This window comes from Catharus ustulatus, chromosome 1, assembly GCF_009819885.2.
Source record: "Catharus ustulatus isolate bCatUst1 chromosome 1, bCatUst1.pri.v2, whole genome shotgun sequence".
Lineage (NCBI taxonomy): Eukaryota > Metazoa > Chordata > Aves > Passeriformes > Turdidae > Catharus > Catharus ustulatus.
Genome location: NC_046221.1, coordinates 99552104 through 99579110, shown reverse-complemented (window position 1 = coordinate 99579110; position 27007 = coordinate 99552104). Strand labels below are relative to the sequence as shown.

Here is a 27007-nt window from a genome sequence, read left to right as displayed (position 1 = left end):
TTGCTGAGTTGATTTTATTTTCCAAGTTAAAAGAATGGAGTAAAAAGATGGGGTAAAAACCTTACTTTTTTTTTTCTCTCATGCAAGATTTGCAATCAAAGGACTGAAAGAATTGGTACAATTAGTTAAATTCAATATAAAGTCTAACCAGTTATTTCTCATGTGTTGTGTGAGTTTTCAAATTCAGGATTTTTTTTTATTCCTTCTTAAACTTTTAGCTAATGCTAAAAAGTTTAGTGGGCAGTAGGTGACGCCTTGAGAGGCTACCTAGAAGAGAGGCTAGACAGTGTCAAAAGAATACAGTAGGTATTTATTAAAAAGGCCTTCAAAGAATACAGCTTGGGCAGTACAAGAGCCTGGCTGAGGCTACACCCAAGATGGATGACAAATCACACATTTTCACACTTCTGTAAGTTTTGTTCCATTTACACGTAGGGATTGATTGTCCAATTACAGCTGCAGGTTATGAAGTCCCATCCTCCCAGACTGCTCTTCTCAGTTTTCTGTTTCTTACACTTCTTGGGCCTGGAGCTGCAACGGGGTTCTTGGGCTGGAAAAGGATTGTTTTGTCTAACTAAACTGTGAGGAGAACTTGCTAACACTTTATATGAAGTTCAGAGTTACATATTAATGCCGTACAGAATCTGGAAAATATGAAAGCTAAAATTTAAGGCATCCTAAGTAGGAATTGGAAGACTTAAAAATGTGATCATGACCAGATTAAGATAATTCAAATAGGCAATCTGTTCACACCTAGCCATTGCTTTATTCATTTTTGTACCAAGTTAATATGGAACACAGTTGCAATTTTACTCAATTCCTACATAATAAGTACAGTTAATAGCACAAGATAATGAAGCAGTGTTTTGCAAAACCTGAAAGTCTTTTAAAGGCATCTGTTTTCTGGAATCACAGTTTTAAAACTATAACATCTTCAAAACAAGTAACTGTTATCAAAGAAAACAATAGGTGTTGGAGAGAAAAGACTCTGCACAGAAGACTGCTTTTGTATATCCAGAATCACACAAATTTAGTTGTCTACTCCTAAATTTGCCCTAAAGGCCACAAAATTAATTCAAAATCCCGTAGATATCTTCAAGCTGTTTTATATTACTATGAAACATTAAAAGGTTTGCTACACTAACACTAAAAGACCAAAAATCCAGAACCAAATTATAAATTTGTATTTCTCAAAAGTAAAAAGGTCCACAACAAAGCAGGCATTTGAGCCAAGATTTAATTTTTAATATTTCCCCACCAATAATCACCAGTGTTTATCATCTCTGAGCAGTAGGAAAGAATTTGTGGAATACACCAGTGAACCTAAGGCTATGTCTATGCCAGTGAATTAAACACTACCTGTGACTGTTCCCACACACAGGAATATGACTGGTCTGAAATTATTAGAGCAGTCCCCAACATGCTTTTGGTCTGTACCAACTAGCTGTCTCCCAGGCAATTCCCAGACATGGAATTACAACATCCCACAGACCATTAGCCCCAAAGCATTTGCATCCAGTCAGCCTTTTCTGGAGGCTGGCTGTGTTTGTTTATGGTGTACTTGTGAGTCAGTCCATGCCAGCTGGCTTCTGGGCCTGGGAATATTCTTGGGAATGGTGTTATTTGCTGGTACAGACATACTTCTCACCCTTTCCCAGTAGTGCTCAGGGTAAGTATGATGCGTAAGGAAGGTGAAGACCAAGTCAATAAAGTTTCATTAAGTTCGAATAACTTTAGATTACCAAATCCGTATGGATGATGTTTATTTTGTTTTTTTTTAAACAAGCCACCTTCCCTTTTTATTTTAATCCCACTGCAACAGATGCAACACAAAATTCAACTAAATTCAGAAACTGTTTGAGGCACAGCTTGTTTTTTCTGTAAATTGATTAATCCCATGCAGTACGTCAGCCTGGAGTTACATTTAAAGGTAGAATAGGCCAATATCCAATGCTACCAGTAACCAGGGATGAGTGCCCACCACCTCAAGTCCTGGACGCCAAGAGAGCCGAGCATTAATTTGTGCTTCTGCAGAGTTTCTCTCTTGTTTTGGACAAATTCTTGACTTAGTCCATAATGTCTAATCTGTCAGACTACAGGATTATGCCTCCTCTCTGCCTCCAGTACAATCTGTTTAAGCGGACCACCAGCTACCCCAATGGTAACGGCAGCCCCAAAGAGATGATGATCTTAAACACTTACAGCTGAAGAGAGACAAACTGGAAGGGCCAGAGGTTCCCATTTGCAGGCTGAATGCTCTAGCCATTGGGATAGATGGCACAGTATACAACTGAAGTTTACTTGGCTCCCTTCCTACTTGTAAGTACTTACTTTCAGAGGAAATCTAGATTCTCACCTTGTAGTCTTAATATAGACATGCAAGTCTCAAACAGAATGAGTTTTCAGACAAACCTTTTACTGGTACCTTTGAGATAACTCCAAATGACTCCTCAGAACACGATGTTTTTGGGTTATCTGGACTTTGTCTAGTCCCCAAAATCTGGGCTTTGGATTCCACTCTTGAGTCCAAATCTCATAAAATTTAGTTGTGCTGTGCTGAAACTATGAACACCTAATTACTGCAATAGCTCTGGCTTTTAAATCACTGCTGTGTTTACACTGCCTTGTCACTTGGGGCCAGAGGCAAAACTCCCTGGGGACTGCCTGTAGGTTGACTATAGCTTTGCTATTCATCTGGAAAATCAAGATGCCTCTCCAAAGAAGAAATCTAAGGCAGAGAGCAGGACAGTTGAAGGACAAAGTACTTGCAGCTCTGTGACACAGGAGCAGAGTGTGGTAGGTGCCAGCCTAAGCAGGCAGCCAGGAGAATTCTCAGCTAGGAGAACCTGGCTGCCTTCCAGCATTGCTCATTGCTCATCTGCATATAAATATCTGTATGTATGTCTACACACATACATACATACATACAGACATACATACATACAGACATATATATATGTATGTATATATATGAATGTATATATAAAAAATACACACACACATATATATGTATATTAGAACTTTTGAAAGAATCATTATCTTAAATATGTATTCTAGACTGGCTGAGGTTTTTTTCCTCATATCTAGTCATAGAATAAATCTACAGATGCCTCATCTGTGATTATCCTCAGCTTTCACATAGACCACGCTGTTAAATAATCACATTGACAGAAGCTTATATGCCTCTCTTCTTGGAGAAAATATTAGGGCTAAATATCCCAACAATGCAGTAGTTGGCATATCTGTACTGGAGAAGAAATATAGGTAGGCACTTCAAATATCTTCAAAAATACAAAATATCACACCTAGCACAAATAGCAAAGGTATTGGCTAAAGGTAGAAGGGAAGAAGGAATACCTAAACAGATGTAATTATAAAAACGTTAATTTCTTCCACCTTAAACCCTCCCCTCACACTTTACTAGTTTCCAGGTAATTCTAATTTAATTCCTTTCATTAACATCTTACAGCTTGTTCATCCAGCTCTGCAGACAACTGATTTTTATTATTACATGCCTCAGTGACTTTGTTGTACTCTAGGTTTTGTTTCTTTTTTCTACTGAATATAGCATTCTTGAAATCTCTTCAAAATTGTATTTTGTTTGTCTTTTCATAGTTTAGTCTGTCTTTTCAATCAACCTTATCACTTACTTATTACATTCTCCTATAAAAAAATTCAATAGATATTATATAACAGTAAATATTTATTATTATGGTTGCTGCTTCCAGAGGTGTCATTTCAACGTTTTTATTATAGTGCTGCTACTAGTGAAAATTGCTGAAAAGACAGAAAAATAGCCTGATTATAATATGGTAACTATTTGACATGTGAAAGAACAATATTTGGAAAGCACTTTTGAATAAGAAAAGAGCTTTTAAGATCCACAACTGAGAGTATTAGGTGATGGTGCTGAAACTTCTTAATCAGATTGGTTTCACCCTTAATTAGAAAGGCAGAGTTCACACTGACACCTGCTGTTAAGATTGCTTAACTTTTTCCATCATAAGACCATTTTCAGCTTGATTGTGTGGGCTGATATCTTCTGGAGTAAGTGCCATCTTCAGAATTAAATCAAAGGATAAAAAGACAGTGTTTCAGATGAACTTGTGATTTTCAAGAATTACGTCGGGGATAACAGCTTACTTACTTCATATGAACTCTCAGTTATTTCATTTTTAAAAAATCAGTTATCTACATCCTTTGAAAAAAGAACTTGAAAATCAGCTCACTGAACTCACTGAAGTTCCCTAGAGAGGCATTCATACTTTGCCTAGCTACAAGCCCCAGGAAAATCAGACAATACACACTGACTTAAGTGGAAAAGTATTACAATTTTGCAACCAATGTCTTTGAAGATTCTACTTTCTTTTACCTCTGACTAATCACTAGAAATGAAAAAAGACAGCTAGGGAACTCAAACACTGACAAAGTGTGTAGGATGATGAGGACAGAGGTGTTGCAATGGGATGTATAAAACAGAAGAAGAATAGACAAGTTTGTTAGGACATGCACTGCCAGTGAAAAGAACAAATATTAACAAGAAAAAAGAAAAGAAAACAAGAGGAAAAGGATAGGAGGCAATAGGCATTTTAACGATGAAGCATTAAATCACAACTCTAATGTCTCGACACTTCTCTGATCTTTAAAAACTGCTGCATTTTTTCCATATCTTTTACTTATGTGTCCACAAAAAAGACGACACATTTTTGTTGCTTCTTTGGTACTAAAATAATGATGAAGCTCAGTGCCAATGACCTAGGTAGCCCAGGAGATAACTCATATGGAATTGTCCTAACCTTCCCCACAGAAAGTCAGCATCAGGCTCACATGAAGGTGACTGCATACCTGGAAACTGAGTGCAGACATATGCTATTACAAAATCATTTGTTCTTCTCATAGAAGTGATATTACTTCATTCATGTTACACAGGAATATTGTCCATAAAATAAATGTTGTTTGAAATTACTGGCATCCCTAAAATTGCAGTTGCTGACTGCTCATCTGCTAAGACCTACATATGAAATTACTGTTTGCTTTTTAATTGGGATGATTTTACATCTTCTTCTCTTCATTGCCTCTGAAGAGAATTTGGAATCAGAAAACTTAGGAGTTTAACACCGAATTTGCCCCTAGTTTTCTAAATTCAGTAAACCCATTGGCCTTTGCTGTTAAAATATCTATAAAATGAGTGACCTACAAGCAATATACAGAGCTTTCCACGTGTACATTGGCAACTACATTTTGGCCCAAGTCAGCAGATGCTGAATGTAGCAAAGATTACATTTTACAAGGGCAATCCTCGTTGTCCTTCCTTCATGTCACACAACTCAGCATTTACACTTTCCCTCTCCTGAACTGATGACTCACGTGACCCCCACACGTCATCCTCATCTGCCACCTAACTAACACTTCATTAACTGGAATACCTGCAGTGATTTTCACCACAAGTCACCACAATTTAGCCACTGCTGGTCTATACTAGATCAGCATTCATGAACTGGTTGGAAAATTACCTGGTTGTCTCAGCCCTATGGGGTTTTAAGATAGAAAATAGATTAATTGGTTCCTTTTTATTATTTAAATAACAAAGATTATTAAAATAAAGATTTGTTATGACGCTGACTGATGTATTTTAGAGCTTGTATATTCTTCAAATACTGAAAAAGATTATAGAAAAAAATTAATTCAAATAATTTAAATTGGAATTAAATTGGAAAGTTCAGAGTTTGTTTAGTTTAGAGTCCCAGAAAGTCATCTGAAAGCTTCATGTGGAGCTGGACTCTGAAATAAATTAAAATATATATATTTATCATTTAAATTTCAACAAAACAGTTAAATTAGTTAAAACATACAATAGCTGAAATATTGTGAATATAAATGAGTATTATACTAACTGTGTTTGATTAAAAAATAAATTCTTCAGTATTTGGTGTTGAGTTGTGGTCATAGACCTTGCTAAGCCTCTGTGCACAGAACGGCTGAGCAGCATTCACCATGTGTTTGGACACCCTCAATGTGCCATCAAGAAGTATTCTGGTTACAGCAATTTCATGACTACAAGCCACACCTGATTATAAGCCGCAGCTCCGGGTGTTGGCAACTTTTAGGTCTTTGTCCATAAATAAGCCACACTGGATTATTAACCACACTTTCGTTCGCAGCGAGGATCCGCGTGCGACTTTCACAAAGTTGCAAATTAGTAACAGAATCACTTGATCACGGGGTCTACTGGCTCAGCCCTGCTCGGAAGGGAAGCAGGGGAGCGGCATGCCTGGCCGGTGCCACCGGGAAGAGGGAGAGCAGCGTGCCCAGCCACTGCTGCCGGGAAGCAGGGGTGTGGCGTGCCCGGCTGCTGCCACTGCCCCGCCGCCCGGGGCTGGGTGGGCTCTGGCTCGGCTCGGGGCTGCTGCGGGCTTGGACTTCCAGGGTTGGGAAATTTCCAAAATTTGTTCATATATTGGCCGCTCCTGAGTGTAAGCCACACTTCTGGGTGCAGAATTTTAGTCAAAATGGTGTGGCTTATAATTGTGAAATTACTGTACTACTTTAGTATCTCTGTTTCCTTGTTTATATGGTTTTTGCCCTCTTTTCCTTCAACTCGTTTTTAAAATTGTGATTATAATTATTTGTTGCCCCTAAAAATTTAGTTTCGTCCTGGTTCCTTTTTCCACGGTTTTTCCCTTTTCATTGAGAATATCTTAATTCAACAGTTGTAGCTTAAGTGATTTCCAATATGGAAGTTAATCTATGTCTCTGACTGTCCATGTTGAACTTGACTAAATGTTCCTTGGTCCCTTGTAAGTTTTTGAGGTGGTAGGGATGGACAAGAGAACTGCACAACATATTACAATTAGGGCAAAACCACAGATTTACATTGTGGCAGAGCACCAGTCTCTTTTCTGTTCTTCATTCTTCCCCTAATGGCTCCTGATATTTGATTTACTCTTTTGAACATTACTGAGCACTGATGTTTCTGTGTAACTATTGATCATAACTCCCAATTCTCATTCTAGGCAGCTCATGGAAGTGAAATTAGTATTTCTTCTCTTTATGTACATTGCTGAACATTTATCTACACTGAATTTCAGCTGTCATTTTATTGCTCAGTCACCAAGTTTTACTACCCTGAATAAATTAGCATCATCAAACTTGATTACCTCAGTGCTAACATGCTTTTTAAAGTAATTTATAACCAGGTTGAACAGCAAAGGCTCTAGCATAGATAATTCAGAACCTCAACTGTCACTACCTTCTACTGCGAAAATCGACCATTTACTCCTGTCTTCTAAGCATTTAACCATTCAAGGGTCTTCCCTGTCATGGCATGGCACAACATTTCCCTAAAAGCCTCTAGCAAGACATTTCTCAAAAGCCTTTTGGAAAAAACAAGTAAGCCACATCAAACACATCACAGTTACTCACATAACTGTTGATAAGACTTCAGAAAGGCCAAAAAACTACTTGATAGCTACTCTCTATGGTATAGAGATCGTGCTTTAAAAAATGCTTAAGAATTTTGTACTTCCATAGGTCTCTTCTTAAAAAGTTTTTTTTAAAAGATGGCTTAAGACTTTCAGTTGTCCTTGGGTCCCAAAGCAGCCTTGAGAAAGTTACCACTCTCATATTTTAGGAGTCATTCAAGCTTGAGTTCCTCCTGAAGTCTATCATGAACACCACCTTGTCCTGGCAAGGTTCTGCTCTTTGTGTGCTCTGTTTGCTCCATGCGTGGTCTTCTGAAGCCACTTCCTTTCCATGTGGGTCCTCTGAGGAGTCTCTCATAAAGACAACTTCAGATCAGAATCTGCCCTGTTTCTTGTGCAGCAAGTGCTGATGAAAATAGTTAATGTAACTTCTCTGCAATGGCCTAATCCTCCTGAGTGCTCTCTCCACACCATGATTACTACCCTTGTCCTTCAAATTTTGTCTTAATTCCTGCTGTTGTTATACTGGAAGAAAGATTTGTTGCTACTTGTTAATTCCTCTGCTAGATAGTCTTCAAAATTCTTCTTGTCTTATGCTTTTACATGTTACCTGCCAAATATATGATTAGTTCTATTAATATTGACATCAGTTTTTTGCAGAGCACCTCCATGCTTTTGTTATGCTTGTCATTTGCTCCTTAGTATGTGGATTTTCTTTTGCCATTTCCCATCCTCATAAACAGGGTGTATTGGCCCAATGCTTCCAGAGTGGTGGTGACCAAAAAAAATTCAAATTAACTAAGAGGATTCCATTCTCTTAGCAAACCTTTTAAATTGAACAAGGTGCTTCTTTCCCCCAGTTCCACTTTTGAGGAGCCCAACTGCAGTTGCTCCTAGTAGACCACTGAAGCCAAGTGTGCTGCAGCAGCTGCTGCAGAGCAATCCCTGAGCTATGAGGCTCTGGGGCAGCCCCTGGAAGCTGCTCTGACCCAGCTCAAGGGCTGCAGACCCTCCTGGGCTCTGCCCAACCAACTGCCCCAGGCCCATCTACGGAGCGATCTCTGTGTTAGTCTCATGCTGTTCGACCTGTAGGCAAATAAGGCAGCCCATGATTATTCTACTGCCTGACTTGGCTGCTTCTTAGGATACTGAAACCAGTGTTACCATCTTCGCTGGGCAGTTACCAACCAAATGTCCCATTCTTTGATGTAGGGTTTGAATTTCAGTCCATGTGGATTCCTACAGTTGTTTGATGAAGCAGGGAGTTTCTTCATTATATTCTAACTTTTATGAAGTAAGTAACACCACATCACCACCATGAAGGCCTACTTAATTTTCACCTTCATCAACGATTTTTTTTGTTTTGGTGTTATAATCTGTGGATTAACTTTCTTTTGTCAAGCTTCTGGTAAGTGTACTATGCCACTTCTTCCACTTAGGGCTGGACTTGCTTCCCTCATCATGTATGTTAGTTTTTAAGCAGTTATTTTCGCCACATTTTCTTCTTTAACTGGCAGCCTATTTGACTGTTCTCTGCTTTGACTGATGAAATTGAAATCCCATAGCATTACCATTACCACAATTTCCACTTCAAAACATATGTTCTTCTGAAAATACTGGCTTTCTCAACACTTCTTTGTTTACAAGCTCATGATACTCCTGATTTTAAGTGCCAGAAGCCCAGTTCCCTAATGACTCCTCTCATATGTCTTCCTTGTACAAAGCAATGTTCCTAAATCCTAGTAAATCTGTATCCCTGATTTTTGCAGCTTTAGTATCTGGCTGAGAGGATGGCATTTGTGTTTGGCACCAGTATACTGTGCTTGCCAAAAACATAAAATACAAATCCTCTAAAATGGGGTCAGTTCCATAATCTCTTTCAAGTATGGTGTACTCCCTTGGACCATCATGCCAGCACAGCCCAGGGTGACAAGCTGTAGAGAGAAGAAAAATCATTGTGAGAATGGTAGGGAGGGAATTTCTAAGTGAGAACAGCCACCAACTATTTCACAATGTGCAGCTACATCCCCAGAAGGGCTCTGTCTAAGCAACGCTTCTTCACATGAATTAACACTGTGAAAACACAAAACAATTAATTATATTGTATTGTTTGCTATTGCACAAGTTTTCAAAATTACAAGATTATGAACATGAACATTCAGATACTTATATTGATCTAGAAAATTCAGGCTTATGTTTAAGACAAACATTTCTATCAGATTTTTCTAATAAATGTTTATAAGAAAATAATAATATTATTATCTGAATAATATTTCTGTTGTTCAAGGAAGTATAATTGCTTATTTTCTTACCCTGGCCTTCCCTGCAAGCACATGCTTACTTAGCTCTGTGTTTTCTCACTGTGAGCTCATTTATATTAATATCTCTGTATGTGATACAGAGTGAGAGACTCCCATCAACAAATAGAAAAAATATAGGCCTGTGAAATTATAAAAAATTCTTTAGTTATCTGTCTAAAGAACGGATTAGGACTGGTTGCAGCAGGTAAGATCTTTGCCTTTCAAGAATGAAGCTGGGAAACTTACTTTTTCCTTCCTCAGGATCAAAGTGTTAACCTACATTGCTACTTCAGGGTAGGTCCCACGCCTAGTCTAACTGAAGCCTGTAAGTTTGTTTCCACTAAAAATTTTGGGAGAAAAACATCTCCTGTGCACTTGAGTCGTTCAAGCTCCTGTGGTCTATGCAGCATCCAGATACCAGGGCTCTGTAGCATGACCAAATATGGAAAAACGCAATAGATTTAAGGAAATACAAGTAGTGTCCAAATACAAAGATTTTTTTTTCCATTAAAAAAATCCTTTACATGAAAAAAACAATGGTTCAAACATAGTTTTCACAGTGAAAATAAAAGGTAAAGTGTAATTTCTATGAATGGAAAGACTTATTTCTGAAACTGCTCTGCAGAAGGGGTCTTTATTTGTGGAGGGCAGAATGATGTCCTGAGACTGTACTTGTTACTTGTAAAGGTGACTACATATTCCAATGACACTTTGACATATGAAGGCAAGACCTGGGCAGTTCATGCTTTTAGAGGATTTCTAGGATTTTACATTCACTCAAGAATTAATGAAAAGGTTTTTTTTAAAAAAAGAAAAATAACTGTGGTCAAGAATCTGGGGAAGACCAATACTGAATTATATAACAAAGCTGAATCACAGAATTGTCATAATAAAAAGATACAGACAAATACAATATGGACAGAAACTCTCCAACAAAACTGTCTCAGGGACAATTTGGCATGTAACAGAGGAAAATAACAAAAAGACAGCAAAAAACCTGCCCAAGAACCCACTCCCATCACCAAAACCATCAAAAAGCAATACAGAGCAGAAAAGACAAGCAAATCACAAGATCACATAAAATTGCTTATGATGTACTATGAAGAAAAAATAAGGTGCTGGATAGACCTTCTGTTTGGGGTCATACACTTGCAGCAGAAGAAATTATGATGCCAAAGCTTGTAGTCAAGGGAAAAGAAAATAGGAGAGGGAAGAGCAGTGGATGAAGGAGGAAGGGAATGAAAAGACAACAGAAAACAGAAAACACAAACCTCAGCCTATCATAAGACATCAAGACAAGGCAGCATACAAACAGGAAATTAAATGCCAAGTTCACAGTAAGGCATCAGCAAACCTAGTAGGTTATGAAGACTCCTACATTATTACTTGCAAAGAGAAAACAAAATTGGAACCGTAACAAGATAGATCAAAATTATAAAAATGCATGACCATAAAACTACAACGACCATGCAATAACCCCCCTCAAAAATAGACAAAGAAAGAAAACATACAGCATTTCAGGTAGGGCAGACAACATGGAAACTAATGTCTCTGAAAGGAATAAAGAAACTTATTAGAGGGTTCTGACAAATGATTTAAAACAGGTTCAAAATTTTTAAAAAACTATTTACAACAGGTTCAAAATTTTTTAAAAATCAACATCCCATACTTCTCCAGAGCAGATGATACACTGGCATCCCTGCAGCAAAGCTACTGAAAGATTAGCAGGTTGTATCTGAAGGACTGGAACATCTTCCAGGCATGTTACACCCACAACATAAAATAAAGCTCAGATGGTGTAGAACCTGCATCACAGGGTATACATTACATAAACAGAAGAAAAACAGGAAAATCAAATGCAATAAAAAGAGACAGCTCTGGTCATAGAGCCTCAGACTGATCAATGTAACAGTAAAAACTGCACCCTTAGGAAAGCTGCACAAATAAATGGTGATATCTGTGCTTGGTTTTAAATGTGGAAGGAGACTTTAAACCCCAGTGTAGGAGCTAACCTAGGTAACATGTTTCTGTAGGAATTCATAGGAATCCAATTAGAACTCTGATACTGACAACAAATGTAATGTCTATCACTCTGAGTTAGTGCCTAGCTGGCAGAAGGTGGAAGTCACACAGATGTGAAATATCTAAGTTCAGTAACATATGCTAAAACAAGCTGCTGGACTCAGTGCTGCTCTTATTAGTCATCCTGGTCTCAAAATAGGTTTCACCTTTAGTATAGCTCTACTATCACAATATGCTACAGTACAACCCTGCCTTACTATACTGAATTTCCTCTTGAAATACTGAGCTGTACATACAGCCTCGTGGCTGCCAATGAGATTTTTATGCATATTATTCAAGGGGCATTTACCTTTTCAATCTTCATTAGATATGTGGGGTTTGTAATGATCATAAATACTAGATTTTCACAGGGAATTAGTTTTTCATCAAAATACTATTTTCCACTAGAATGGCACCTTTAGAAGCAGATAGTTGACCGTGCTGGAAACCCAAGTCCTTTAACCACACAAAAGGAATTCAAGAAAGTGAAGGAGGCACCATTTCATTGATAAATGAACAAACCAGCTCAACAAAGCAGGAAACATTTACCCTTCCTTGGAAATTAATATGTTAACATTGGAAAATTACCTTTTTAGTGAAATCCTTCATAAACAATGCATACTGCACTTCTCACACTGTATAATTTTAACAATATCATATGTTCTGAACACACACCAAGCCTATTCTAGCTTTTGCTATTATAGCAATATGACAGAAGACTGTTGCTTTTATTGACATTCCCACACTACTGCAGGTTGTAGTCCAGGTTATGCGCTATAACCATAACATTCCTATTCCCAGGACCGCTTCTTTTATTTTGGCAACAGCACTAAGCCAGTCTTAGGTTTATTTACTGTTTTGTGACAACAGTTGGTAAATACAATGTTCAAGCCAGGCTGGGTGGGGCAGGGAGCAAACCTGGTTTAGTGGAAGGTTCCCTACCCATGGCAGAGGGGTTGGGACTGAATGACCTGTAAGCCCTTTCCTACTCAAAGCATTCTATGAAATTTGATGGTATAGCTCTCAAAACATTCTTCTATGAAGGCCTAGCTGTACAGTGTATCTAGGATATTGAGACTGCCTCTCTCTCACTTCTGGCTGAACACAGAACTACAGAACTACTTTGGTGTATCAGCATTTTCATCACACTGGGAAAATGGCAATGCTTTTCTCCCAAAATGTCATTGCCTGAAGCCAAACCAAGACACAAAAAGGCATTCACTAGAAGTATGTTTGTTTCTACTTCACAAGCATTCAGACATGCAAAAGCCAAAACATAAGAGTTCAAAAGGTGTTCTACTTATTTAAATCTCATAATCTTGAGCACATTCTAGTAATTTGTTTGAAACATATAGAAAAAGGATAAATTTGAAGTCTTATTGGAATGGACTCCTCCTGAATTAAAATTCATGCTAACTTCAAAATTTTCAACCACTGCTTTCACTGGTGAGTGCAGCAAATTATTTCATACTCCTTCTTAAATTAAAAAAAAACAAAAACAAAAAACAACAACAAAAACCCCCAAAAAACACCAAAAAATCAAAACCAAAAAATAAACAAAACAAAAAACCCAACATAAAAAAAAAAAACCTAAAAACACAAAAACCCAAACCAATGCTGATACACAGTCTGAGGAATAGAAGCAGATTGTTCAAATCAACAGCAGTGAGACAGCTGGCATGGAAATTTCAGTCCAAGGATTTCAAGTATGGCAAAGCCAAAAGCAACTGAAAAAAATATCTTACAATAGTAAAAAAGTAAAAACAGTATCTGACAACTGTAAATAGTACCTACCCTATTTAGTAATTAGCTTTACTGAAATGGTTCACTGAATTTCATTAGTTTGCCTTAAAATTCAGCAGCACATCTAGCACTACTGGATGGTAGTAAAACCTAGAACTCTGTTCTGTGGCCTTGTGTTAACCTTACTCTCTCTTGCTATAGCTCATCTGGAGGTAAGAAATAAGCATAATTTTTAATGTTGCATATTTTAAGGAATTACACTATAGCTGCTTTTCTGCCTGGAAATTAGTGATACTTGATAAAATGAATCATGGAAAGAGTTAAAGGCTAACCATCTCACACTCTCTGTATTACATTACAGACTCCATATGGGAAACAGATCCATATTTTCTTTGTATGGATAGCAGAGCATAAGTAATGGTCTGCTAGGTTCTCACCTGAGAAGGCAGTGGGTTATAATGCTAAGCACATCCCAAAACAGAGAGTGTCCTGTATAGCACTTCTGGAGTAATGCCAGAGACTTCAGAGAGAGACTGTAATTGGTGATTTGTATTATTTACAAAATACAAAAATTATGAAATATTTTAAAATACCAGCACTTCTGCAAATGCAGACAATAGAATCATAGACAAGTAGCATAGAAGTTATAGCAATGCATGCAGTACATTTCTTCCAGGAGCTGCAAAGTGCAGGGAAAAAATATTGTGTCAATCAGACAGACAAAGAAGGAAAATTACACAGAGATTAGACAGCTTGAAAATGTCTGTAAAGTTAGGCATATGATATCACTGAATTTCCTTATTAATAAAAAGTTTCATATGCTCTTCGAAACATACTCCATACACTTTTCATAAACTATTTGTCTCCCAGTACCACAAGCTTCTTAAGGCTCTGAAGAAAAAAAAATTGTCTATTCTACTTTTATGCAGAGCTAGTTTTATACAGAATGAGAGTGATGCAAAAGCGTTAGAAGACTGATAGGCAATGACAAACACATCACATAAAGTTGGAACAGATAATGAACAGACTTTTGCAGTACAAAATTAAACACAATTGTATGTACTGCTTCTGAACACCGAAAGACATGCAGGGAACAATAATGTTGAAAAGCTAAAATAGAAATGAAAGTTGGCTTTTGCATTAGACAATTTTCATTACTATCTGTACAGACAGAAGTTGCTTGCACATAAAATCTCATTTACGTTCCTGCAAAGTGTACATCAGGTCTTTTCAAAACTGAAAATAAACTCAAGACTGAAGGTTCTTAATCCTAAAGGAGACAACCTCAACAAAAAGTACAAGCTTGATACTAAAGTTAGAATAAAACCAGAAGAAGTATGTAAAACAATGAGGCTGTGCAAAGTTTTTCCAGATACTGATTGGGTTCGATTCCTTTGGTTTTGATTCCTGACCCTGGAGCCTCTGAAATCGCGAAAAAAGCTGACACTTTGTTTCATGTACTTGTAGGTTGTAGTCCACTGCTGAAACGACCGGCGATCTCAGTATTTTAGCACAGAACTATCCTACAGCCACCAGAGGCCACTGCTGCTCTTCGCTCTTTTCCTGCCTGCAGCTGGGCTGCAGCGACTAGTGAGCTCACAGAAGCCCCAGGCAATGGTCACACCAGCTTCAGTCCTCCTTGCCATTTTTATATGCCAGTGCTGAACTTCTGCAGAGAAAATTAAAAACAGTACACTTCTTATCGGCGGAGAGAATGTGAAATCATCTAAATATTGCTTACCCAACCTTAGCCTTCAGGAAGAAATGAAACCTTGCATTCCAAAAACCTGAATTCATTCTTTGATATGATTAAATTGGGTTGCTTAGGGCAAGTTTTTAGATGTAATTTAATTAGGAATCTGAAAGACTTTAACATAAGAAAAAACCCCAACACCCATTTTCAACGGAAGATAAATGAATTAACGAGGTGATAATTAACATTCAACGATGAGAAAATGATTAAGTAATGCTTTGCTACTATAGTTTACAGATATCAGTACCCACCCTATTTTTTGATCAGTGATCTGAAGCACTTTACTAATATTAGCTGCAGAGACAACAAAAAGTGACATAAAAGTAATAAATGCAACAAATGAGGACAGGATCATCTAGCCTGGCTAATGCATAATTTAAAAGTGCTTTAATACAGGCTAGTGAAACACTATGAAGTTTTTAATAAATAAACCGGACATATGCTGGCACATGGGATGGGGACATCCTGGAAGGCAATGAGAAGAATTTGAGCATTTTAACAGTTTAGCAAATAAGCAGCAGCAAGCCTGTTCAGTGGAAACGGGTTTTGGATCCATTTTTGCATGTAGGACTTGAGTAGCCAAAAAAATTTTTTTAAAAGGTAGCTTAATCACTGCAGGCAGCATTCTCATACCAGTTCCCTCTGTACAGAAATATACTCCTTTTAAAAAGGTATTTAAAAATCAAAAGTTGCAGAATCCCCCTCCCCCCCCCCCCCCCCCCCCCCCATAATTCACAAGAAAGCTTTAGGGTCTTAAATAGGTGTAATTATAAAGATAATGGAAGAAGAGGAATCAAGTCATTCATCAAAAGTAAATTGCATTAAGTTTTATTTATCAAGAAAGAGGTGTAATAAACACCTAATTATAGCTGAACCCTTGTGTATGAAACAATGGCATACAGCAGTGTCTTTGGAAGGAATGAAGTCTATGAAGTGCTGAACATGCTGTCTAGAAAAGCACATGCAACTTTATTGGTATCTTTCCAGAGAGTGCAGTTGTGCTCCTCAGAAGTTACAGAGGACAGTATCAAACACTATGACTTACGATACAAAAAAAATGCTATTAAATGACCCAGTGATGTTTTATGACAACTCACATCAAGATCTGAAGAGGGACTACTGAAAGGCTCACTCACAAGGAGTGATAGGACAAGTGGGAATGACTTTAAACTGAAGGAGGGTACATTAGATACTAGAAAGGAACTATTTACTGTGAGAGTAGTGAGACACTGGCATAAGCTGCCCAGAGAAGCTGTGTATGCTCCATTCCTGGAAGTGTTCAAGGCCAGTTTGGATGAGGCTTGAACAACCTGGTCTAGTCAAAGGTGTCAACTCATGGGCAGAGGTGTTGGAACGAGATGATCTTTAGCGTCCCTTCCAACCCAATCACCCTGTGATTATAAGATCTCCTTGGGCAGCAAGTCGTTCAGATGGCAAAGCTTGGCCAGGGAACAGCCAGGCCAAACAATTCCAGCAAGTTCAGTGGCTTCAGCAGCAAACCCCACTTGCCCCGGTAGCCGTGTGGGCTGGAGGCTCCCACCCTCCTGGGCACCAGGTGAGTCCCATGCACTCATGTTGTGCCCCCTCAGCCTAAAATCAGAACTTATGGAGGGTGTGTGAGAGGAAGGCAGGGAACAGTCAGCAGCAGGGAACACAGTCACAGAATACCCACAGCTGGAAGGACCCATAATGATCATGGAGTCCACCTCCCATCTATGCAGATGGCAACCCCAAGATCACACCGTGTGCCTGGGAGCATTGTCCAAACACTCCTTTAGTTCTGTCACAGCTTGGTGCTGTGACCACTTCCCTGGGGAGTCCATTCCAGTGCCCAAACACCATGAGCCTGCAGAACCGTTTCATAGTACTTAATACCCAACCTGTATTTTCCAGGACACAACCTCAGCCACGAAGCACGCGGCTCTGGCCGAATCGTGCTAACCTTCAGGCTGAGACTCCCACCCTCACAGAACCACAGAGCTGTTGGAGTGGGAAGGAACCTCTAGTCCAACCCCTCTGCCAAGGCAGGGTCAGCCAGAGCAGGGGACACAGGTACACGTCCACGTGGGAGCCCCAAGCAGGCACATCCACTGTGCCAAATTCTGGCCGGCCCCGTTCCCGTTCCCGGGCCTGCCCCACGGGCCCCGCCCGCCGCCGCACCCGGATGTACCGACCTCCCCCACCCCGGCCAGGCCGGCGCATGCGCACCGGGGGCCGCCGCCGCCCCTCACCCGCCGTGCGCCCCCCGCCCGCCCGGCCCTGCCGTGAGTTCGCCGCTGCCCCGCTCGCCCCCTGCCCGCCTCCCCCGGGAGCGCCGGTGCCCGCCCCCCGCGGCCCGTGTGTAGGGCCGGGCCCGCCCGCCCGTCCCCGCCCCTCCGTCCCCCCTCCGCCGTTGCCAAGAGAGTGTGTGTGTGTGGTGTGTCTGTGTGTGCGTGCGCCGGGGGGGGCGGGAGGGACGGGTTGGGGGCGGCCATGCCGAGGGGGCGGCCCCCCGAGCCCGGCGGGGAGAGTGGCGAGGCCGGCGCCGAGGCAGGTAACGAGCGCGGCCGGGCGGGCGCGATCCGCGCCCGGGGGTGGGAGGCGAGAAGCCTCCGCGGGCTCCGCATATAGTCCCCGGATATGGGGGAGGAAGGCCGGGTCTATTGTGCGAGGGTACAGGCGAGAGGGCGGAGGGGAGGAGAGGCGAGCGGAGGGAGCCGGGCCCGGCCCTGCGGAATGATACCGGGCGAGCAGCGGCCTCGGGAGCGGGCTGGGGCGGCCTCCCCGCAGCGTCCCGCCGGGGCAGCGGCGGCCATGGCTGTGATGGCCGGCGGGGGAGCGTTCCTCGGGCCTGGGCCTCCTCCTCCTCCTGCTGCCGCGGTGCGGGCCCGGCCGGAGGAAGAGCTCGGGCCAGCAGGAGGGGAAGGCTCCGGCTCCTTCCACTGCTCCTCTCCCTTCCCTCCTTCTCCCGGCCAAGTTAACGAGACCCTCGAATAAAGCGTGATAAAGAAATGGAAAATGAGGTTCAGCTTGTCCATCTCCCTGATTTGCAAGGACGACGTTATTTTTAAGTTTGTTGTTGTTGTTTTCCTTTAGAAACGCCTTTGCCGTCTTTTTTTTAATGAATATGTGTGTAAAAAACCCCAAACAAAACTGGTTTTCTCTCCCAACATATTAGTCTCACGATTAAGTTTTAAAATTTTTGATTGTGTTTTATTGCCGTTTATATCTGGAGAGTACTTTCAGGGTAGGATTGGTTCCATGGGCTGTGGTGCTTTTTTCTTTTTTTTTTTTTTTTTTTTTTTGACAGCAGTTGGAAGCTGGTGAGTTTTATGGCTCTTTTGTGTAGTTTGTTCCTGCTGATTTTACTGTGGTTCTGTGAGCAGTGTTAGAATAAGGCCCACAAACAAAAAATGCTGTGGTTCAGGTAGGCCTGAAACCCTCAAAAGTGACTTTTCCTACAGCACAAGCATGTAGCAGTAGGTGCTTATTTCAAATATGTATTTTTTTAATAGATAGAATGGAGAGGGATTTCGTAAGGCATTTGAATACCATGCCTATTTCAGTCATGAAAAGTCAGCTAATTAATATTTTCATTATATGTTTAGACTATTTTGTTTCCTTAATGCTTGCAGATGAGCTCTGGCTCTGTAAGGGGAATATGTAGGTGAGCCTTCTGTGGAATACTTTTCTGTGGAATTGAAATGTGCTGCCAGGCAAAGAAAAAGCAGTACTGTTACGTGAGGGTTGGGAAGTTGGGCACGATTTTTTCTACAGTATGGAAAGCCAGATGGGCTACAGGATCCTACCAGAAGTGGTTGGGGTTGTTTTGGTGGGGTTTTTTTTGGTTGGTTTTGTTTGTTTGTTTTTTGTTTTTTGGGGGTTTTTTTGCTAATTCCGTTGTGGCCATTGATCTTAGCTTTTGATCATTAAGTAACAAGGATGTAAGAAGGTCCCAAAGAACTTTTGGTATTACCAGCTTTGAAGGTTGAGGTGTTTATTGGTTTTTATGTTCTGTTTTTTTGTTTATTTTTATTTTTTAAACTAAAAATCTACTTGAAGATCTACTTAGTTCTCCAGTAGTTTTTGAAAGAGTATGCATGTGTCATACATGTGTGAACTCCTGTAGTAATGGCATGATGTACGAATGAGAAAAGGATGAGAATTGAGACAGCCTAGTAGCTGTATTCATCTTGCTTGTAGTTAGACCTTGATCTTAGACTATTTCTATGGTAAGAGTTGTATATGGCTGGCAAGACTTACTGTGAGTTTCATCACATTCTCTATTTCTCACGTTTTCATTTCTTTTTTTAAAAAAATGCCAAATTTTAGTGATATTGTTTCATAGATACATAGTTTGAATGCAGACAGCAGTTGAGAATTACAGGGTCTAGGGCTATCACAGGGATTGAGAGACAAGTGCAGGGATTGCCCTAAATAAGCAAGTGTGTAGATTCTGGTGGTTTTGGTCCTTGAGATTTCAGCAGTCTAAGAAAGCAGCAAAGTCAATATTGGCAGGCTGTATGTTTTTTTCTGCACTTCTCTGTGACGAAAAAAGTTCATGAATGAGGAAGCTCTGGCTGAACTGGACAGCTGAATCTGGGAAATTTGTTTCAGAACATTTGGCTGTTTGTCCTATTCAGACACAGACTTTGAAAATTAACTGTGCATTTCATAGGTTTCACTTTTACCAGGAGGAATTTTAATTAGGAAACAGGTACACAACAGGTTTACAAAAATAAGTTTTGTGTCTTTTACTTAGGAAATTGCATGGCTTTAGTTTTTTTAAAAGTGTGGTCCTTGGAATTCCTACGATCTGCTATGCTGATGTCTTTCATGGACGTATTGCTCTCTCCAGTTGCATAGTCTGTGTGTTTGTGGTATTTCTTCTCTGGGAGAAAATAAAGGTGAATCAACAATGTTTTATGTAGCTTCTTTAGACTACTTTAACCACTGTGCATGTCAAAGACTAGGATGAGTTCCTTTTCTAGGCAAGTTAAATATGTTGGATAAGAAAAATGAAGTCTAGGCAGCTGTAGTCAAAATAATACCTTGACCTCAATAGCTGATACTTTAAAAGATGCTTTTTCTTTTTTGGTATTGTATTGTTTCCCCAAATCCATCTTGCTTTTTTTTTTTTTTTTTAAACTCAACTAACTGCTCAAATTGACCTCTCTGGTCAAAACTGAAGCATGGTAGATCCTGTCTGAGCATGAAGAAACACTTCTTTGCTGTGAGGGTGACTGAGCACGGGCAGTGGTTATACAAGAGACTTGTGGTCTCCTTCCACAGAGGGGCCCTTTCTGTTCTTACCTGTGATGTTTGTCACTGACTGGCGGCAACATGAAATGAGCAGTTTTGACTTTTGCTATCTGATAATTTTCAAATAGCAAGAAAGGAATGCTTTGAACAGCAACATGAAATATTTCAGGGTGTACTGAAGCAGTTTTTAAGCCCAGAGTGTATGTCCTTTGTTAAACCCAAGGGCTACTTTTAAACAAGTTTGAACTGAATTCCTTTATGAGTGCAGTTAAAACTTGAGTATTTAATGTCTTCAGAGGGTCTGAATTGTAACAGAATTCACACATGAAGAGTGATAAATATTAAATAGACAAAGCTAGGGAACACAGAGATGACATGGCTTTAAGTCTGCCTCTGCAGAGCTGGCTGTATTTTGTTTGCTGCCTGTCAGACCTCTAGCAGCACTAAGGGTGTGAGTACATTGAATTTGGGGAAAATCATTTTAGAGGCTTTGCATTCCAATTTTCTATTACTGAAGAAAAATGAAACTTGAGCACACCAGTTAAATCTTACCAAATTTTTGTTATGTAGATTATTTTAGTAGTTTTTCATTAGGGTTTTATGTAGTAACCTCTGACTGACAAGAGAAGAATAGGTGAGTGATGTCATGCAGGCAAGAATGAAGAGGCGGTGGTACAGCTTGTGTGGTGTGCACTAAATCTCTTAAATACTATAAGTATAGGTAATTCCTTTTGAAAACCTGCAAGAGGAGCAACTGCTCAAGCTTTTGTCTTAGAAGAAGTTCATATTTAGGCTTTAATGGTGATACTCTGGTATCTCACTGTTCTGCAATTAAAAAAATCCACATTTATGTAAGAGGGGCGTGTTGGGTGATAAAGGTGATAAACTTGGATTACAATGGTGTGCTTTAATTCCACACTAGTTTCTCACTATAATTGAAACAATGTCCCTGTCTTTTCCTAAGTAATCTATGCAGTTGAATAACTTGTGTTCTGTGTGATAGCTTCAGTCCTTGTTCTGTCCCTTGTCCACAGCTTTCTGCCAGTTGCATAAATTTTATTTCCTATTGCATCTGTGCTCATACCTTCATACCTCATTTATTCCCATGTATTAAGTGCTTCCAAATATAATCAAAATTTCTATTGGAGATCTCTCATGTTCCTCTTTTGAGTTTTATTGCTGTGGATGGATTATGTTCACTCTCTGGAAGAGAGAAAACCGTGTAGTGAATCAATTAGTTCATTCAGAAGTTTCTGTTAGAGTGTAGTAGCTGGGCAGAGGTAAAGGTCGTGGTTTCAAACATGAGAAATCAAATCTTGTGAAAACAAATAGCTGAAAAATGGTAGCTTGGTATATTCATATGCAGCTGTCAAATAAAGCAACTCCTGTTTTGGAGTATTTAGCAATAAATATGGCAATATTTATGTAAATGTCAAATGAAGCTATTAAAGTTGGTTGAGGAAAGGCCAATTTTCACTTGTCTGTGTAGCTTAGGATGATGTGGATGGTGTATCTGTGTGGTGGATTGACCTTGGCCAGGAATGAAGCACCCTCCAACCACTTGCTCACTTTCTCCTGCAGTAGGGTGAGAGAAAGAGTGAGAATAGCAAGAGCAAGAAAAACCTTTTAGATTAAGATGAAGGTAGTTGAGGAAACAAAGGTGGAAATTAAAAAAAAATAATAGCCCCAAAACAACCAAAATGCCAACCAACAAAAGAGCCCAAGCAAGTGATGCAAAGGTAAATGTTTGCTGTCACTCACAGAGGTGCAGTCTGGTGCTCAGTCTCTGAGCACACTACCTTGGAAGAACTAGCCCCAGTTTTGTATTGCTGGGCATAATGGTTTATGGCTTGGAAGATCCCTTTGTGTTAGCTCCAACCTTTCTCCCACCCTCAGCCTACCCACTGTGAGGCAAAGTGAGAAACAGAGAAGGCCTTCATCCTGTGCTGCACTGTTCAGCAATAGCTTAAGCTGTGATGTTAGCAGCATTGTTTTAGTCACGAATTTGAAACACAGCACCATATGGGTTGATAGAAGGAAGTTAACTCTATCGAAGCCAGACCCAGTGCAACCTACTTAGCTTTGAACTGGCTGTGATGGAGCTGTGAAGTCTGTGTCCTCAGACAGTTGATCCAGGCTTCTCTGCAGCAGTGTGGCTGTGCTCTTCTGCCTGGACTCTGCTCCTGAAAGGAATGCATCTACTTCGTGTTGGCACATGTCAAAGTGACTGGCCCCTGGGTGTCCATCCCAGCAATGTATTCCAGATTAAAAAAGCATAATAAAAATACTTTGTCTTGTATCAGCAAATCTTGATTGATTTCTGGATTTGGGCATGATACATGGACTGAGAGTTGGGTCCTTCTGCTGCTCTTCTATTAGAAGTCAGAAGGAATGCCTGCTGTTTTTGTTTAGAGTGCTGAGCCAGATTTAAACTAACCTGTTTGGCTTATGATTGCATAGCTAAGCAAAATATTTTAATGATTCATTATCATTTGTGTTCTGAGTTCAAGTGTAGTATGAGGAAATGTCAGTATTGCCATCCCTGTTTTGTTCTCTTGTCCTACCACTTTTCTTCCATTCATAAATTAGTAAACAGGTTTTGATAGGGTCAGACCCTTTTGTCCCTCGGCTTGCCAGGTGCCATTTATCCTAAGTGGCAAGTTTTCATCCATGAATTTCACAAGCTTGAGTGTTTATTTGCAATGTCCTCTCAGTCGGATTCATGGAGGTTATTAGAGATCTAATAAGGCTGTGCTGCATTCACAGCTGAATGAGTCCATCTGCGCCTTGCAGAGAGGGCTGTGGGCTGCCATGAGGCACAGTGCTGCTTACATAAGGAGGGAGTGGCTGGGAGTGCTCTAATTCTGTCTTGCTCCTTCCACATGGAGTTGACATCAGTGGCTTCTAGCAGAGAGCACCTGCTTGCTGACTCAGCTCCTGAGGTCAAGTGTTGGCGAAGGCTGTATCACAGCTGAGTTCACCCAAAGTGATTGCTGTGGCTCTGTGAGGGACAATAAATTCAGGAAAGACATCACAGGTTGTAACATTAAGAGTATTCAAGTAAGACCATCTTTAAACTGAAAGTTTGTTATCATTGATAGGTACTTTGCCAATCTGATTCTTCTATTTTTGGGAACTTTGGACAAACTGTAAGAATACAGACAAAAATATGCTTGATAGTGCATGTTAACAAAGATGTGTTTGATGGTGCATAATGAGCTAAGTGCTCCCTGTTTAGGTTAATTGTATTGATACTTGACTGTCTCTCCCAAGCTGTGAAGGAATAAAGTTGATTTATGTTGCAGCTAGACTGACATGCAAGTGGGAAAAAAAAGAGAAAGTGGCAGTAGATTCCGCACTGTTTCTATGCAGCTAATACTAATAAATGCAAGTGTTTGAAACTTTCCTTCTATTAAGCAAGGTTTATCATTTGCTGTAGTGTGCAGACCTGAGAGCATCACTTATTTTTCAGGAGGTTTGTTACTGTGGTAGTAATTTTCTGTTTTCTCTATCTGTGTTTGTTTACAGATGTCAGTAAGAAGCTGTTCTCTAGTAAGGGCACGCCAGTTTTTCATGTTATTGTGTTGACATTATGTGCTTAATCAATTAATGTCCTATTGAACTAAACCCTCAAACTTCTAGTTCTGTGTTTTTGGCTTGAATGGCATTCTGAATTGCATTAATTGATTAAGAAAGTAGACTTGTGTTTTCAGCTGCCAGAGTACACCTGACAATAAAGAGATTGCTTAATTAGTGTTTTTAATACTTATATTTTTCTGAGAGCATAAGCATCGTACTGGCTATTTATGAGATACTTGCTAATATGAAAAATTATAAATGAGTCCAAACTGATGCACCAAAAGCATTTTTTTCCTCTGATATAGGGAAAGATTAGTTCATGGCTGATTTTTATGGAATGCAGTAGTGTAGGTTATTACTTTGACTTGTTATGAAAGAGGTATCAGTGTAAGTAAAGTTTTCAGTGGGATGCTGATTTCTTCTAACAAATAAATCGTGTCAAACAGTTATTTAATTTTTGAGACTTTTTTTTGATAACATTGAAATGAAAACAGACCTGGGTCATACTTCATGAAGCTGTGACAGCTGCCTGAAAAGTCAAAATATGGCTCACTTACTTGTTACTTCTTTAATTGACAGTGTCTTTCCTGTTCTACTGTCCTCTTAATTCTAAACACAGTATATCAGTTTAGACCTTGCTGTTACCCATTTGTTTGATTTCAGGAGGGATATTTTTCTGAATACTCTCCTTGTTAGTAGAAGAGTAAGCTGTAAAGTCACTTCCTACATCTTTAATAAAAAGGAGTTGTGCAACTCTCTGAAATATCTGGTATTTGGTAGGTGATAGAGGACCAGACTCTTTTAGTGACAATACAAAGGAGAAAAGCATTATAGTCTCATCTTTCCCATAGACTACTTCAGACATAGTGTTAATGAATAAATGAGTGTGGTTTAATTTAAACCTGTATTAGATAGCAGTCCTGCCCTTTGAGTAAAAGTGAAGCAATTGAACTATCAGAATTCTTTAATGTCCAAACTGGACTGTTTTTGTGGACATACTGGCTATAACTACCTAGAACAGACTTCAGCCTGATCTCCAAATAGCTGGATCTTTGAAGACTTCTGGAGTCTAACCTGAGTTCATCTGGTGTGCTTTGTCCTTAAGGATTTCTGCGCTGAGAATCATCTGCTAAGAGAATTTGGGTTTTACAGTCCAGTTTTGATTTTAGAGTCCGGTCCTGATTCCCCAGTGTCTTTGCTTTTTAGCAATATGAAGGACAGGACCAAAAAACCCTGTAAGATTTGGCTTTGGAAAGAGTTACAAAAATTTTGTTTGACAGAGTAGTGCTTAAAATGTTACGGATGTAAGCAGTCCATTTCCTATGTGGGTGTCTTCTGTATTCTTCCCTGGTATCTGAGTACCTTTGGGAACGTAGAACAGCTTGGAGGCTGCTCAGGGTTTATGATCCACCGTGAACTAGTCTTGAGACCTTCATGGTGATTTGGCATGGGATGTGATGTGTTCAACTCCTCGTTTTTCGAAGTCCAGGCTGTTTTTCTATTCTTTTCTATAAAATATTTTAAGATTATGCATTTGTTGCTGCTTTCTGTTTATTTTAGTCTGATCACTTCTGTCTTTTTACAGAAAAGCTGAGGTACTTTCAGGTACTGCATCAGGTGGTCTGATTTAACAGAATTATACTAATCAAATTCTGTTGAAATATTACAAGATACTTAATTTTCATTCTATAGTTAAGCTCCTTTTTAAATTGCAGAAGAAAATTCACAGCCTGTAGATTAATCAGTATTGTGGTCAATACAGATATGATACACATTTTAATGAAAATTATATATAGATATATTATTGACACATGACTGATGCCACTTGGCAGTATTATTCAGAAACTAGTGAGCATGTTGGGATTTTGTTTCCAAATGTAGAGAAGTTAGCACCTTTGATGATGTGTTTTTGGTACTTCAATTGCTTTGACATTGTTTTTGCATATTGTGCAATGCCTTTGATCTCAAGGGTGAATGCTTAAAGATAATAATCTCGTTCGATTAAGGAGAAGGTTTGAAGGCCTTTGTAAAGTCATAGATTGGATCATTTTTCACTTGACAATTTAAAGTGAGAGGTCAGGCCTACGTGGAGTTGAACAATTACTCCTTTTTCCAGGGGAAATGAAAGCCTTGTGCATTGTGTTTTCATATAGTCCAAGTATAGGAGTAGATTTTTCTTTCACTTCTTGTGATGCCGTTATTTACTGAAACTGATTTTTCTGTCCTTTTTTCTACTCGGGCGTATTTATCACAAGGTTGCTTAAAGGGTTGTGTCTTGTAATTAAAGCTGTGGTTTTAATCTTTCGAAGAAATGTGATCATTTCAGGGTTGTTATTGATAGTGAACTTATAGTCTATTAAGGGTGCGGTAAGTGTAAGTTTACACGTGATAAAGATTAGTGATATTTGCATCATTCTATTACAGAGAAATACCCGATAACTACTAAACTTTGCAAAGCAAAATTTTATTGAATGACTTAACCCAGACATGGGAAGTGTAAGTCCTTAGGGCCTTGGTTTTTGTTGCTATTTCTTGCCCAGAATATATTGTGCTGAAATGTTTCCTACAGCTTCCTCAACTGCAAGATTTTAAAGTTTGTTTATGAGAATTTTAGCAGGAAAAAAAAAAAAGATCGCTGATTTTTTTTCACCCTTGTAAATAGTGTGGTGAATGAGAGAGGACTTTGAAGTGGGTGCAATAGAGTGGAAATATCTGAATGGTAATCTTCAATTTTTTCTGAAGAAATGTACAGTAATTTCACGACTATAAGGCGCACCGGACTATAAGGCGCACCCCCCGGAGTCGGTAAAATTCGCGACTTTGTAGATCAGATAAGGCGCACCGGTCTATAAGGCACACTTTTTTTTTGCAGTGAGGCCCCGCCCCCAGCTCACCCCGTGTGGTTGCTG

General features: G+C 39.6%; 1 protein-coding gene across 5 annotated transcripts in view; it reads left to right on the top strand.

Annotated features, from left to right (window-relative positions):
* Window positions 1-17515: 17515 nt before the first annotated feature.
* Window positions 17516-27007, top strand: part of ZNF236 (zinc finger protein 236) — an 83579-nt gene continuing 74087 nt past the window's right edge. For 3 of the 5 annotated variants that reach the window (XM_033075281.2, XM_033075224.2, XM_042779998.1), the window contains exon 1: window positions 17751-17811. In XM_033075281.2, coding sequence (XP_032931172.1) covers window positions 17751-17811 — 61 coding nt within the window. Of the gene's footprint in view, window positions 17543-17750; window positions 17812-18023; window positions 18329-27007 lie in introns of those variants that run through there. The other 2 variants (XM_033075495.2, XM_033075362.2) reach the window with 2 other exon arrangements.